Here is a 14,852-nt window from a genome sequence, read left to right as displayed (position 1 = left end):
TTTATATAATCTGTGTCAAGAACAAATCGTTAAAAATAACGTACATCAAAATAATACGCAAAAGCAAAATAAGTCACCAGGGAAGAGGTGCTAGGGTGCCTCTAATGCCCATGAGAATACGGGCTAGAGAGAGAGAGAGAGAGAGAGAGACTTTGTGAGAATGAAGATGAGGAGGACAATATGAATTCAGATGAGTGGAATTATTAAATTGAATTCAGATGAGTGGAATTATTAATGGCTGTGTTACCGGTTGTCAGTGTATACACCGTAATTTAGTTTTTATTTTTTTTTTTCTGACTCTTCGCCTTACTAAGAAAAGGAAGTACACTTAATCAATAGATGTGAAAGCAGAGACAACTGAGAAAATTATTATACACGAGGGAGAGAGAGAGAGAGAGAGAGAGTACAAAGGAATGCAAACAGCAAACAGAACTGTTGGTCGTCCTTTAGTGGTTGTTTGTTTACAGGGATGTTTATAACTAAAAAAACAGGAAGCGGTGGAGGGCACAGCAAACCCGTCCCCGGCAGTCATTTTAGTGCTGACGTATTAACACAACAGGATATCTAGTCAAAGATGTCACATAGCAAATTTGGAGTAAATCGGGTAAAAATTTACGATTTTATGCCCATTTGAAATTTTAGAGCCGACCCATCTGACACTGACCCCCCTACCGCTGAGTGGGGGGTGACCCTCCTGATGTAATGAGACATGTTATAGGATGCAGCTTTGAAATATGCACCGTTAGGTTTTGGTTTCATGTCGATATGACGAAGTTGAAAGGAGTTCTGCAAAAAAAAAAAAATAAATAAAAAAAATACATTTTACATTTGGGAGCCTACAGCCTGGGCCTTGTTCCAATTTGGCCCAAAATTTAATCAGATGATCAGAAGATCATAGCCCATCATCCCTGCAACTTTAATGAAAATCGCACTAGTAGTTTTCGCGTAAAGGTGTTAACAGACAGACAGACAGACAAACAAACAAACAGACAGGCAGACAAACCGAGTGAAAGCAATAGCCGTTCCCGAGCCTCTCCGGGGTGGGGACGGATAACTATTGTCAGCTACAGACAAGGATAGAAATACAAGCAAGCAAGCAAGCACGCGACCGAGCGAGCGAGCGAGAGAGAGAGAGAGAGAGAGAGAGAGAAGAAGAAGAAGAAGAAGAAGAAGAGGCAGAGGTGAAGGGTGAGAGGAAGACAGAAATACCCAGAGAATAACAGAAAGGATAAATCATCACACACTACCTGATTATTAATTTGGAGAGGTTGTGGATGAATTTCTGGTAGCCTAACAAGAAGAGCACACGGATATTACTCCCGATAATTAGCAGGCCACAAATTACTTTACCTTCGAAGTGGTCATTAACACAGCCTAATAAGTCCCTCATGAGTCCACACTTTCCGTCATTATAAGTGAGTAGACACGACTACCATCCTTTTTTGCAGTAGTAGTAGAAATTGCAGTAATAGAAGTAGTAGCATTGATAGTAGTAGTAGAGGTGGTGGTAGTGGTGGTAGTAGTTAGAAATCATGACCTAGATGGCTTAGGACAATTCATTACACTTTCTTAGCGATTTATTCAGCCATTTACAGCTGACCATCCTCTTGTATGCTACTTTTATTTTCACTTTGTAATGTACAAGGGGATATTCAAGTCTAATCTGCAAAATAAATCGCTGAGGAAGAGATGTTACGAAATCTTCAAAGCCAGCAAGAAAACGACCCAGTATTAGGAATAGTAACAATAATATGCTGTAAAGTTTCACTTTGGAAATATCACTGTTTTCTTTTTCTTTAGTGTATTATAACTCTTTTATATATATAATTAGTCAACTGTCTTCCCTTCCCATAAAAAAAAAAAAGTTATATTAATTTCGAAACCAAGAGTTAGTCTACAGAGCTGACAAGACATATTTATGATTCCCTTTGGTTACTATGTACAAAAAACTCTTAGCTATGTGAAGTCATACAAAATAGATATTATTACTCTGTACATTGATTTAGCTTGATATATATTAGTATCATCTATAGAAAGAATGAGCCGATTCCTTCTTACTATGTACCCATTCACGGTCCATGTTTTATTTTTTATTTTACTCAGTCCATATCACGTGACTAAGAAAAAAAAATCACATACAAACACACACACACACTGACACCATTTTAATAGTTCCATTTCTTCATTGGCTTTTTTTTTTTTTTTAAGGAAATTGTTATTATTATTTTTTTGGGGGGTAAGGGATCGGCCCTCTTACTATTCATTATCTTTTATCATAGTTATTAGTACGGTATCTTTGGGTTGGTGTTCCTTGCATTCTTTGGCGACATGACTATTATGTGTCTGTACCCTATACATAACAAACCCTGTGCATGGTTTCCTTAGCATTATTGTCAACAGTTAATGACTTCAAGGTGTGCTTGAACCTATGAGATTACCAGCATAGTTGGTTCAGGTGAAACAATGTCTGTCACTGAACTCACCCTGAATAGTTCACTGGTTCACTTTTTAAGACCGTTTTTTTTGCTCCTTTCCCCATATAGGTTCTGAATTGTCCTTGGGTGTCAGGATAGGTAAGGTTCTGTCACTAAGGGTAGGTAGAACCATTTGTTGCTTTGGTATGTCACTTCCGCAAGAGGTTCCGTTTTGGTTCGTAGCTTAGACTTTATAAAGGGAATGGTGTGGGTTGAAATTCGGTGGGTGGGACACGAAGGGGGCAAGTGGTATCGGTGAGAGAGTTATGGATAGGGTAATGTGGGTAGATTGATGGTGTGGATGCGTAAATGGTGTGGTGTAGGTGGGTGAGTGGTGTGGATGGTACGATTACATTGGTAGTGTGTTGCTATGGATGGGTTGATGTTGTAGGTGTGCTGTAGGTACACGAGGTGTTTGGATGGGTTAATAGATGAGTAGGCATGTGGTGTGGATGGTGTTAAGATGGTGGGTTAATGTGGATAGGCTGAAGGCGTAGGTGTGGTGTGGATTTGTCAGTGACGTGGGTAGTGGATCAGGGGTTTGCATATGTAGTGTGGATAGTTATTGATATGGGTGAGTAATGTTGAGAATAAGTTATTTTGTGGGTGTATTAGTGGAGATGTGTCGATCAGTGAAGACAGAATAGTGGTATGGTGAGTAGGTAGTGTGTATGTGTGATGTAAATTTTTAGCAGTGAAATGCCAAAGATGTGTGTGGGTGATACTGTGATATGAATGTGTAATGAGAAATAGCAGACGTGTGGTTAACTGTACAGATATAGGCTGTAAATTGGTTAATGAGTCTGGTATTGGTAAGGTACTGGTGTGAGTATGCTAGAGTTTTGGATGGATCAGTGGTGTGGATATGTGAATGAGGTGGTTAGTGATGTGAGTGGTGTGACTGGATGTGTGGTGTAGATAGGCCAGGTGGTACAGGCGGATGAGTGGTATGAGAGGGTCTGTGGGTAGTGTGGGTAGATTAGTAGGTGTGCTGTTACCGCAGTGGGTTACTGATGTGAGGTGACAAAGTTGTACTGATGTGTGAATAGGTTTACGGTATGATGGTCAGCGCAGGTCGGATGGTGCTGTAGGTAGATTTATTAGTGGATGAATTACAGGTGTGGAAAGATGCATGATGTGTCTAGGAGTGCAGTGCAGCTGGGTTTCTCAGTGAACGAGTTATTGATATAGATAGGTATATGGTGTGGATAGGTGTGTTATGTGGGTGGGTTTTTCTGTGGATGAATTACTAGTATGAATAGTGTATGATGTGGCTAGATGTGTGATGTGAATGACTTAGGAATTGGAAGGATTACTGGTGGAGGTACAGATGTTTGGTATAGGAAAGTATGTGTTGTCCGAAGGTGACCACTTTGGCAGTAACTCGGGGCACAGCAAGGTAATTCACACCTGTGTGCCTTGAGTGTCTGGAGGTGGGGGCTGGGGGTTCGTTTCCACGTATCCATCGTCAGGGGAGTAGAGAACCCTCGTTCCTGGAGACTCTGGATGCTCACACCACGTACTAATGTTATTTAGTGGCTGCTCATCGTCCCCCCAGCCTTCAGGAGGTGGTGGTTCTGGAGGATCGAGAGGGCGGTAGTTATCGGGTAGGGAGTTGTCGTAGACCCGTCCACTTTGTTCCGTGTAGCAGCACTGACTCCCGCCACCACAGGAGCTCAGCAAGTTGTCGAAGCTGCACCCGTCCCCTCCTATCCTACCGCCCGGATCTGTTTGCGAGTGATAGTCGTGGACGGGATGAGGGGGAGGTGGGCAGAATTCACAAGACGCAGGGGTAAAGGAGGCTTGTGGATAGCGTCCATCGGGTGGTGGCGGCGGGTGATGGTGGAACTCTGAGTCATGGGGTGGTGGTGGATGAGGATAGTCTGAGTCCTGCGGTGATGGGTGATGGAATTCATGATGATGGTGGTGATGGTGAGGATGGTAGTCTTCTGGGTATTTCTGGTCGTGTCTCAGCTCTGACTGAACTGACATGCTGTTCCTGTTCCGCCGAACAGTTGCATACATAGGAATCTCCTCAGTCGCTGCAGGGAGGGAGTTATAGCTACCTGACCTGCCATTCCCAGATGTTGCTAGCGTACCAGTTCCGTTCCGAGGAAGTCCAAAATCGACAGGGAAGCCCTCATTGTCATAAAAACGAGAGGGATGTGAAATGTCCTCTGGTGGCGGGATCTCTGTGAGTGGATACGGATTGGCTACGTCTCCATCCCTTGCACGGGGAGGACCAGGGTAGCGGTCCTGTGGGTGGTCATATGTGGGGTCGTATCCCTCTTCATACTCCTCCATGATGTCGTCCAAGCGTCTCGTGGTGGTAGTTCCCGATGCATCCACCTCTTCAACACCCGCCATACTCACCCGTTTCCTGCTGCCGCGCCCACGTTCCTCAGCAGCATCGTTGATAATATCTGGATTGGTTTGTGTGGCTGCTGGTGGTTCTGTGCGGTATGGTGATGTCTCAATAACAGATATCGGTGGTGGATCAGCAGACACCCCATTTACTTTGGGTGCTGGTGTGCCCATCTGAATATACTTGGGCATGTTAGTTGCAGGTGGAGCATCCTTGGCCCGCCCATTGCCTGAGGACCCTGGTGAACTGGCAGCCTTCTCATGTGCAGCAGAACGCCGGCGGCAACAACGGACCACCAGCACGATAAGGAGGATGATGACAAGCACCACGAGGGCCACCAGAGCAATTCCTATGTACAGCAGGTAGTCCACAGGCACGTCCTCTGGTTCAGGCTCCACTGGCGGTTGGCTGATGCGCAGAGTGAAGTTTGACGTCACCAAGCCTGCTTGGTTCTCTGCCAGGCACTGGAACACACCAGCATGAGCATCCGACACCCACTCAATCCTCAGGTGACTTACTCGTTCTGCTGAGCTGCCTTCCTCATAGATGTAAAAGGACGACGTTTCATCATACACAATTGAGCTGTTCTCAAGTGGCTGGTCATTGAACCGCCATGAAATATGGGCTCCCGGCACTGCTGTAACATGGCATTCAAAAGACACATTCCTACCCTCCATCACGTCCAGGTAGAGCGAAGTTGGCCGCACCTCAGGTGGGCATGCAAAGTCATCGGGGTGCACGTTCTTTATTATTTGTCGCTCTAACCTTGGAGGTGACGAGCACCTGGGCTCGATAGACGATGGAACATTGTACTGAACAAGCCACGTGCGAAGTTCTTGCAAGTGGCAATTACAGTTCCAGGGATTGTTGTGCAGTGCAATGCCATGCAGTGAATCTGGCAGCAGAAGCTTATGTGGCACTGAGCGCAATTGGTTATCATCTAGCTTGAGCCACTGTAGCTGGTCAAGACCCTGGAAAGCGCGAGGTTCAAGCGTTTGGATGTCACACGAAGTCATCTCAAGTGTAGTGAGGTACTGGAGGCGGCTGAATGCTGCGTCGCGCACCTTGGTGATGGGGTTGTTGGAGAGTTGGAGGCGCATGAGGCCTGGCACGTGCTCCAGTGCAGTCGCCGGCACAAACGGCAGCTCGTTATGGCTCAGGTCCAGCTCCACCAGGTTGGTCAGGCCCCGGAAGGCGGCATCATCCAGCTGCACCAGCTTACAACGTGACACATAGATTCGCTGAAGGTTGGTAAGTCCCATAACCTGTAGGGTAACACATTCTCAGTACATGAGGTTGGGTTTAGATTTACAGTATTACTGGGAAATAAGGTTATGACGACAATGATTTACAGTGTTATGACTATTTGAAATAATTAAGTATATTCACGTATGAAAATATACATCCTACCTTTAGGTGAGAAAGAGAGGATTATGATGATGGTGATGATGATGATGATGGTGATGAACAAAATTATCTATCTGTATCTGTTTTTACATTGAAATCGGACCCAGAATGCTATATTCCAACCATAAACCCACAATTACTCAAGCAAATTTTTGCATTTCGAGTCTCCCAGCTTAATAAAGCTAATATATGTTGCCTCTCTGTTTGCTAAACAAATCATTCTCCTGGCAGTATTACTGTGCCATTGTCCTATCCTTGAGTGCCCTAATTACCTCCCTCTCTATCTAAGTAATTATGTATCTGTCCCTGAGTATCTGTCCGTACCTTCTTATATTCTAGTTGTCTGTAATGTAGTCGTCTGTAATGTAGTCAGCTGATCACTACAGACATTTAACGTAAAATTAATGTACTATCACAGGCCAGCGTTGTGTCCTGTCTCTCATATATCTTATTCCTCCGGAACGTCAGAGAGTAGCCTTCCTTCCCATAATGATTAATTGTGTGTTTTATAATGCAGTTACATTTAAATATTTGTTACAACACCTTCCATCACCACAGCCGTCTGAAAAGTCTCGGTGAGCTGTTGACCGTAATAGTAGCTGCCTTATATCAAAGTGGGGCTGGCATGTATCTCTTGCTGGTGCTTGGAAGTAGCTCAGATCTCGTTTACATCTGCTGTAACTAAGTGCTGTATCACTGCCGATTCCTTGCCTTCTGCATTTAATGTTAAACTTATATTCTGTACGCTGGCCTAACATATTTTATGTATGCACGCGAATTTCATTTCGTCGAGACCACTCTCAATTAATTTTATGATGGCTTGCAACAGATAACCTACATAGGCCAGAAAGCACTCAGGGAGCGCATACCTCCGCCAATCCCATTGCTATAAAAATGGATCTGGATCCAGATCCATGAAGATATTGTGTGGAATAAATAGGATCCGGATCCTCCCCCAAATGCAATTAATTGTTCCTTGACCCATGGCCAACCCTTCCACAAAATTTTATTGAAATTCATTGAGAAATTTTGGATATTATACATAGGATCCGGATCCGCTCCCTCAAATAATCAGTTCTTTCTTGGCTCATGGTCCACCCTTCCTCAGAATATCATTGAAATTCATTGAGAATTTTTGGAGATATCATCTGGACAAACAGATAGACAAACACAGGTGAATACATGACCTCCTCCAACTTCATTGGCGGAGGTAACAAGCATCAGTGGACCGGTAGATCAAAGGATATAATTATAAGTACATAGGTGGGTAGAAAAATACGTAGAGCGTTTAATGGACAGACAGACAGACAGGCTGGCCGACTGACAAACAGATAGATAGATATTTGGACAGTCCTAAGTAGCCAGGCAGATAAACAGATAGACAGACAGATAGATAAACATAGGTAGGTAGGACGATCGATAGATAGACTGCGATTGCTACAGCAGTTTCCTTGCACATCTGCCAACTATCCCTCCTTCACATACCAGTCTTGTACTGTACATGTCTGATGAGCCTATATTATATACACAGACCTACCCTAACTAGGCTGCACCCTATCTCGCCCACACTGACCTCTCACATGCCTCTCTCACCTACTTCTACCTCACCTACACGTGTGTCACAGACCTGCCTCACACACCTGTCTCACCTACATTTTCCCTACCTACACGTGGCTCACCAACACCTTCCTCACCTCCATCTGGCTGCTTCATCCATATCTGCCTCTCACACTTTCTCAACACATCTGCCTAACATGCCTTTCACTTACACCTGCTCACACCTGCCTCACCTAAACCTGTCTCACATAATTGCCTCATACATCACCTCCACACGCCTGCTTCACATCCCTGTCTCTCACATACACCTGTCTCACCTTCCTGCTTTAAAATCCAGTCACTCCCAGTTGCCTCCCAAAAGTCTGCCTCACACATCTCACCCACCCACCTGCCTCACCACCCACAAACTTGTCTCACACATCTTCCTCACCCACTTCACTCACTTCCACAAACTTGCCATAAACATCATCCCCATCCACCTGCCCCGCCTCCCACAGACTACCTCACTATCTTCCTCACCCACCTACCTCCCCTGCCACGCCTGCCTCACCTTAAATTTCTCGTGGGAGAGGATGACGAGGGAGTTGCCGGTGATGTCGAGGACCTGGGTGCCGGGGTCTATGCCGGTGGGGATGGTGTTGAGGCCCTTGTTCACGCACTCCACCGTCTGCTTCCCGCCCTGCAGAACATACCAGCACAAATCGTCAACACAGAACACGTCAGCAAAGTCAGAACACATCATCACATTCAGAACCCACGTCAGAAACATTTCTACCATACGTCGGGGAAAGTCAGAACACCGCAACATACGCCGACATACACCAAACACACACCAACATCCGACAAAGATGCACCACCCATGTCAGCATACGTCATTAGACACAAGTAGACATCAGCACACACACCTCACGTCAGCACACACACCTCACGTCAGCACATGCCATCATACGTCAGCACACGCCACCATACGTCAGCACACACCACCTCATGTCAGCACACACCACCAAACATCACCACACACCACCAAACGTCAGCACACACCAGCATACATAAGCACAAGCCACCATTCGTCGACACACACCTCTAAACATCAGCACACACCACCAAAGGTCAGCACACACTACCAAACATCAACACACACCACCAAACATCAGTACACACCAACAAACATCAACACATACCATCACACTTCAGCACACCACCACAGGTCATCACGCAACACCACATGTCAGCACACACCACCACGCATCGGCACACTTCATCATGTCAGCATACACCACTACACATCAGCACACACACCTCAGAATATATCCTTTGTAAAAAAATATGCTTTTAATTACGGGGTAATTTACTCCAGCACACAACACATAAAATAATCACGTTTTTTTCTCGTCATAGCCGTAATTCACTCATGCCACTATCACGCGACACAGAATACCTTATGTGTTCCACGAAAATGTGCTTGACGTTAGGAGGTTATTTCTGGACGAATTCTGAGTGACGATTTATTTATGTGGGTCTAATTTTCTACTGTTACGGAGATAGAATTCCTGACAGCCATCTCTTTATACTTATCTCCAGCCAGACGCCTTAATCCCGTAAAAGGTAGCCACAAACAAATCACTTCCATGTCACCTTGTTCTCCGCCATTAGGCTGCCAAATTTCCAACTCGCATTCCCCTCTCTCGTGTATCTCTTCACCCCATCCCTCCATCTCATTCTCGGTCTCCCCCAACTCGTACCTCCCTCCTCCTCACTGACATACACTCATCTACTGTAGTCTCTTTCTCATTCTCCATCTTCTCCACTTGGCCAAAAAAATTTCAGAGTATACGTTCCTAACGCTTTCAGTCACATCCACATCACTATCACAACGCTGTTACTCGTACACTTCCTCGTTTGCCTGTCTGCCTTTCCACGCAGCTCCTCATGATAGTCGTTTGGTCGGAAATGGTCCCCTATATAATTCATCCGATGAATTGTCGGTTATTGTGGTCCTATAACGATTACGATTTGAACCCATGTCGATATAGCATTACTTTTCAGAATTACCCCAAGATTAACCTTGGATGGTTTGACACTTTTCACGGGAGGCTCAACGCATTTCAGTACGGGGAATAAAAAAGCACATATACTTTGATGCCAAGGTATTCCAGGCACAAAAACAAAATCTTACACATCATGACCTTATGTCCCAACCTACAGAACACTCCTTAACTTTCTTTGATTTAAGATGAATCTCTTAATCACTTTAGTAAGGTGGTCATTTTTTCCATTTCTCTTATGTTCTCTGGAAGTTTTATTTGGCTTTAAAGAGATTCACGGGCAGGAGGATTAGATACAGAGTCCATTAATCCCTTCAGCATAAGCGATCGTTACTAAATTGAAAGGAAATAAGTAATGCTCGGAAATGGCAAGAATAACCTTGAAAAGAACCTCACGAAACTGAAAGGATTTAACATTCTAGATCACCAAAAAATAAGGAGTATGAAGGGACAATTCTCACTTGTTTTCAGCAGACTTCAAGACTGGACGTACAGATTATAACACAAACAAGTACACAGTAAAATTTCTGACGTTATGTTCCTCAAACGTACACGGACGGTAAGTCATAGGCTACAGTAACACACACACACACACACACACACACACACACACACACACACACACACACACACACACACACACACACACACACACACACACACACACACACACACACACACACACACACACACACACACACACACACACACACACACACACACCACCAGCACATTCCATCCACCAGCACTGTTCTAGGCATTCAATACATATCCTGGCAACCCAACCCATCATTGTTATGTGCACAATACTGAGATCAAAACAAAGCGATATGAACGAGCAGCTTTATGTGACGTGTAGTATGGCGCCAGCGTACAATACACATACAAGTGGACAGATACTCACCAGCACGATGGGATGGAGCTGTATCTGGCAATGAATGTGTTGTGCTGTCGTTGGCATTGAAGACTTCGATGTACCTCTTTCTTAGCGATTTATTTTGTATGTTGTATCTTAGGGCTGTAGGTGTCACTAGAGATTCCGTAGCACCTCTTCCATAACGACTTATTTTGGATACTAGCAACTTAGGATCGCTTTCTAGGTGGTACAGGACACTTTGTAACACCTTTTCCATAGCGACTTATGCATATTACACCTTAATAGTTTCTTGTATCTTATTATTATCGACATGCATTATTTATACGAGAGGATAAGGAGGCAACATGTGCAAAATAAACCGCAGCGGAAGAGGTGTTAGGTAACTCCCAAAGCATTCTAAAACATGGGCCAATCTCCGCCGTGCAGTGTAATGTCACAGCGCATTAAAAAAAAAAAAAAAAAAAAACTTGCTTCTGGTGGTGTAATGTGCGCCCATTTACGGATCCAGGCCAACATCGGCTGCCTGTACCGGGCCAATTTACCGAACTGCAAAACAAGGCGCAGGCAATATAGTTTCTCAAAGGCCGTTCCAATATTACGCTGGCCCGATGTCGGAATTATGGGTCGCCGTCCGTCACTTTGCGATGCGAAATGTCCACGAAATATTACACTCTACTGTCCGGCTGTGAACGTTCTGAAAATATTATCATACATTTGTGGTACCATGCAGTTACGTAAGTTTATATAGGATAATTGATATATTTTGCCCCGTAATTTTGTGTTTCCTTGTCACCTAGAGAATCGTACTAGACTATTACTGCTGCCCTATATTTTTCACTGTTCATATCCACTGCTGACACCGTATCACCCCAACCCTGTCCTGCTTCCCATTTTATATTGAAGTCCTGATATCGATAAGAAACCTACATCCTTATCGCAGCATAAACTAGAGGTAAAGTAAATTCCAGTTTCATCATCTCTCTTATTATAGGGAGCATACACTAGAGGTAAAGCAAATTCCTGTTTCATCATCTCCCTTATTATTGAGCCAACAAACCTGCTTTCACTAATAAGAGGGAGATGAGATTCCTGCATCCGTACACTAACAGAGAGGCGATTTTCCAACCCCAATTTCTGCCCCTGATAATCGCCTTACTCCACACACAGGGAGCACATGATCGGTATTATTACTGTCCTTCCCCTCTCTTATCATGGACAGGAGAGTTCACTGGGGAGCATGATGCATATGTAGACCTGCGCCATGCACTCCACTTACTGAGGAGCTTAAAGTATTATTTGAGTGTGTAGAACTGTGTACCCGGATGCCTTTCATAACCTCTGTTCCGTCAAAATGTTTTTCATGTTTCAGTTCATAAATTTTCATTGTACTTAATGTTTTCACTGAAAACTCTGCGGAATGTACTCCCATCATAAATAATCACGGTCATTCCTTTTGTTTTCATTCGATGTTCATCGTTTGCGACGCTCCTTATTTGTCAGCTACATATATTCCAAATTTTCTAATCTAACCTTGGGTAATTAACCTTTTTTTTTAGTCTTGCATAACTTGGGATGCTTTTCCTCTCATCTTTATTATTCATGAATATAAGCCAGCATTATTATTTCTTTCTCCTGCCGTCTTTTTGATTTATTGTTTTTCCTTTCTTACATGGTTTTATCCTCACCATAACTCATATTGCAGTATATCATATATTCCAGCCTCTCTCTCTCTCTCTCTCTCTCTCTCTCTCTCTCTCTCTCTCTCTCTCTCTCTCTCTCTCTCTCTCTCTCTCTCTCTCTCAAACCACATCCCTCCCTACTCACCTTCCATTTGCAAACGCATGCAAGGGGACATGCGCCCCCCCTGGCCCCCGCGGCAGCCACCACACTTAGCAGCACCACCACCGCCGCCCCCAGCCCACGCCCGCCCACGCCCGCTCTCTTCATCGGGCGTGGCTGCTCATCCCGGGAGACCCACGCCCATACCCGCGCCTGCACCACCGCCGCCCATACCAGTCACCACCATCGTCTCGCCCACGCTCGTTCCTTCATGGTTGAGGTTGGTTGGATCGTGGGCTGGATGGTTGGTAGAGGCCGAGTGGTTGGAGGGTAGATGGTTATGGGATGGTTGGTTTTGTAGGGTGGATGGATGGTTTGGTAGGGTGGATGCTTGGTATTGTTGTTGTGGGTTGGGTGGTTGTCGTGGGTTTGATGGTTAGTTGGGTTGGTTAGGTGGAAGGTTATATGGTGGGCTGGATGGTTGTTGTGGAATAGGGAGTCGTTGCTGTGTGTTGTGTGATTGTGGTTGTGGTAGTAGTTTGGATGGTTTTGATGCCGAGGTGGATGAGATTGATAGATGTTTATGTTCTTAATTTGACAGACAAACTTTAAGTCTTCAGTGGATGGTGTTGCTGAAGAGTCGCTGGTGAGGGTAAAGAAGTGACGGGAGTATAGATTCTTCGTGATTTTTTTGCAGTCACTGGAAGCTAAAGTATAATACCTCACCCTGCAGTAGTTGGAAGTAGTAATTAAAGTATTGTTTTTGTGATCCCATGCGGCTGGATGGTTTTCGCTACGGTAGAGACAGCTGCAGTTAATGGCATCTGCAGGTGGGTATTCCTTGGTACTGGGTAATGCCTCTTGGTACCTAATATCTTTGGTTAAAGGACTAGAGAGTCGATGTTGGTCTTGCGAGGAGATCGATGCTTTTGACTGCTGCAAAATCGTCTGAGGTAGCTTGATGTTGCTCTCAAGAAAATGATGATGATGATGCTTCCCTGCAGTGTGATGTTGATCTTGCTGAAGTTGTTTGTTGATAAAGGAGGTTTGGTTGATTGTTGCTTGAGCTCCCTTTTGTAGATGCTCCCTTGTGGACGCAACCCCCTGAGGCTTCAACTCTATGATGCACGGCAAATATGACTTCCTGACGATGATCTTGGGACGATGGCAAACCTTATTAAGACCCCAGCTCTGATATAGCCGGGTCATGTATAGCCCCTCTTTGCGTAGCCTGGTAGCTTAGCGAACAAGGCTCTAGTTGCAAGCAAGCAGTACTTGATTCTAACTGATAGCAGGAAGATGGTTATTGAGATATTTGCACTGAGTGAGAGGGCTGGAATGACTTGTGACCTCTCAGTGACCTCGTAATGAAAAACACTGGGTCACAGCCACACCCTCACATGGCAAAATAGTAGAAGAGATGGTCACTTTGATGTTCCTGCCTTACTCTTCCTGTAGGTTACTTTTTTTTTTTTTCTAGTGACGAGTCTGTGGGAAGATGGAAAAAATACAATAGGGATATGTACTGATCCTAAGAAAGAGAAAAAAAGAACTATAATAAGAAAGTATGACCATATGGCTGGGTGTTTGTATAAGAGCTCTTCTTCCATCAAGAAGATAACAAATAATCAGGAACCTTGTTGCATTATTGTGATAACAACCAAAGGTTAATGAATATTGGTTTGGGTTACTCATCATTTCTGATGTCTTTGTTATCAGTTTATGTTGTCATTGTTACGTTCATGCCACTATGTTAGTGACAGTGTTCGCCATGTATGAAGTCAGGATGAGAAGGGAAATATAAAACCATACATATAGACCCAGAATAAACCAACATGTAAGACTCAGGAGCTACCATTATCCATCTTGTCTTAAACTTTGATCCCTTTGTAAGTGACGAGAATTTGCCAAGCTTATACGCTGTTTAACTTACCTCTTATATTCTTGTCTTCTCTTTAACCTTGTTCTCTCCTCCTCTCTTTAGCCTTGTTGTCTCTCTTTTCCTCTCCTTCGCTCTTCAGCACTTTCTTCCTTACCTCTTCTTTTCGTTAGCTTCTACCTCTCCTCCTCTCTTCTCCTCGTCTCTAAGTTTCTTTCCTCCTCACAGCTTTTCGTATCCTCTCCTCTTCGCAGCTTCCTCCTGTCCTCTATCCTCTTCTTAGCTTACTCCTCTCTTCATGCCCCACGTCTCACATCTGGAAACAAGACACAATCAAGTTAAGGAGAGTGACTGGCAGAGGGGGGGTTAATTTATGATGCCTAACATAGTGGAGGGAAATTAGAATGTATCCTGCATCTCCCCCCAAAGTAGAGTATCCTAGCAAGTAATTAAACGCTACCCGTAACTC

General features: G+C 44.4%; 1 protein-coding gene across 1 annotated transcript; it reads right to left on the bottom strand.

Moving 5' to 3' along the window:
* Positions 1 to 3,553: 3,553 nt before the first annotated feature.
* On the bottom strand, positions 3,554 to 12,672 carry LOC145415712 (uncharacterized). The gene is made up of 3 exons (XM_080284940.1): positions 12,550 to 12,672; positions 8,354 to 8,482; positions 3,554 to 6,104 (listed from the first exon to the last, which is right to left on the bottom strand). Exons 1-3 carry the CDS (start codon positions 12,670 to 12,672, stop codon positions 3,879 to 3,881), a joined length of 2,478 nt encoding a protein of 825 aa, XP_080141066.1. The 3' UTR covers positions 3,554 to 3,878.
* Positions 12,673 to 14,852: the final 2,180 nt, after the last annotated feature.

Source organism: Coenobita brevimanus, chromosome 13, assembly GCF_032717465.1.
Source record: "Coenobita brevimanus isolate Jiangsu-jjx chromosome 13, ASM3271746v2, whole genome shotgun sequence".
Taxonomy (NCBI): domain Eukaryota; kingdom Metazoa; phylum Arthropoda; class Malacostraca; order Decapoda; family Coenobitidae; genus Coenobita; species Coenobita brevimanus.
This window is presented reverse-complemented; position numbering and strand designations above follow the sequence as displayed.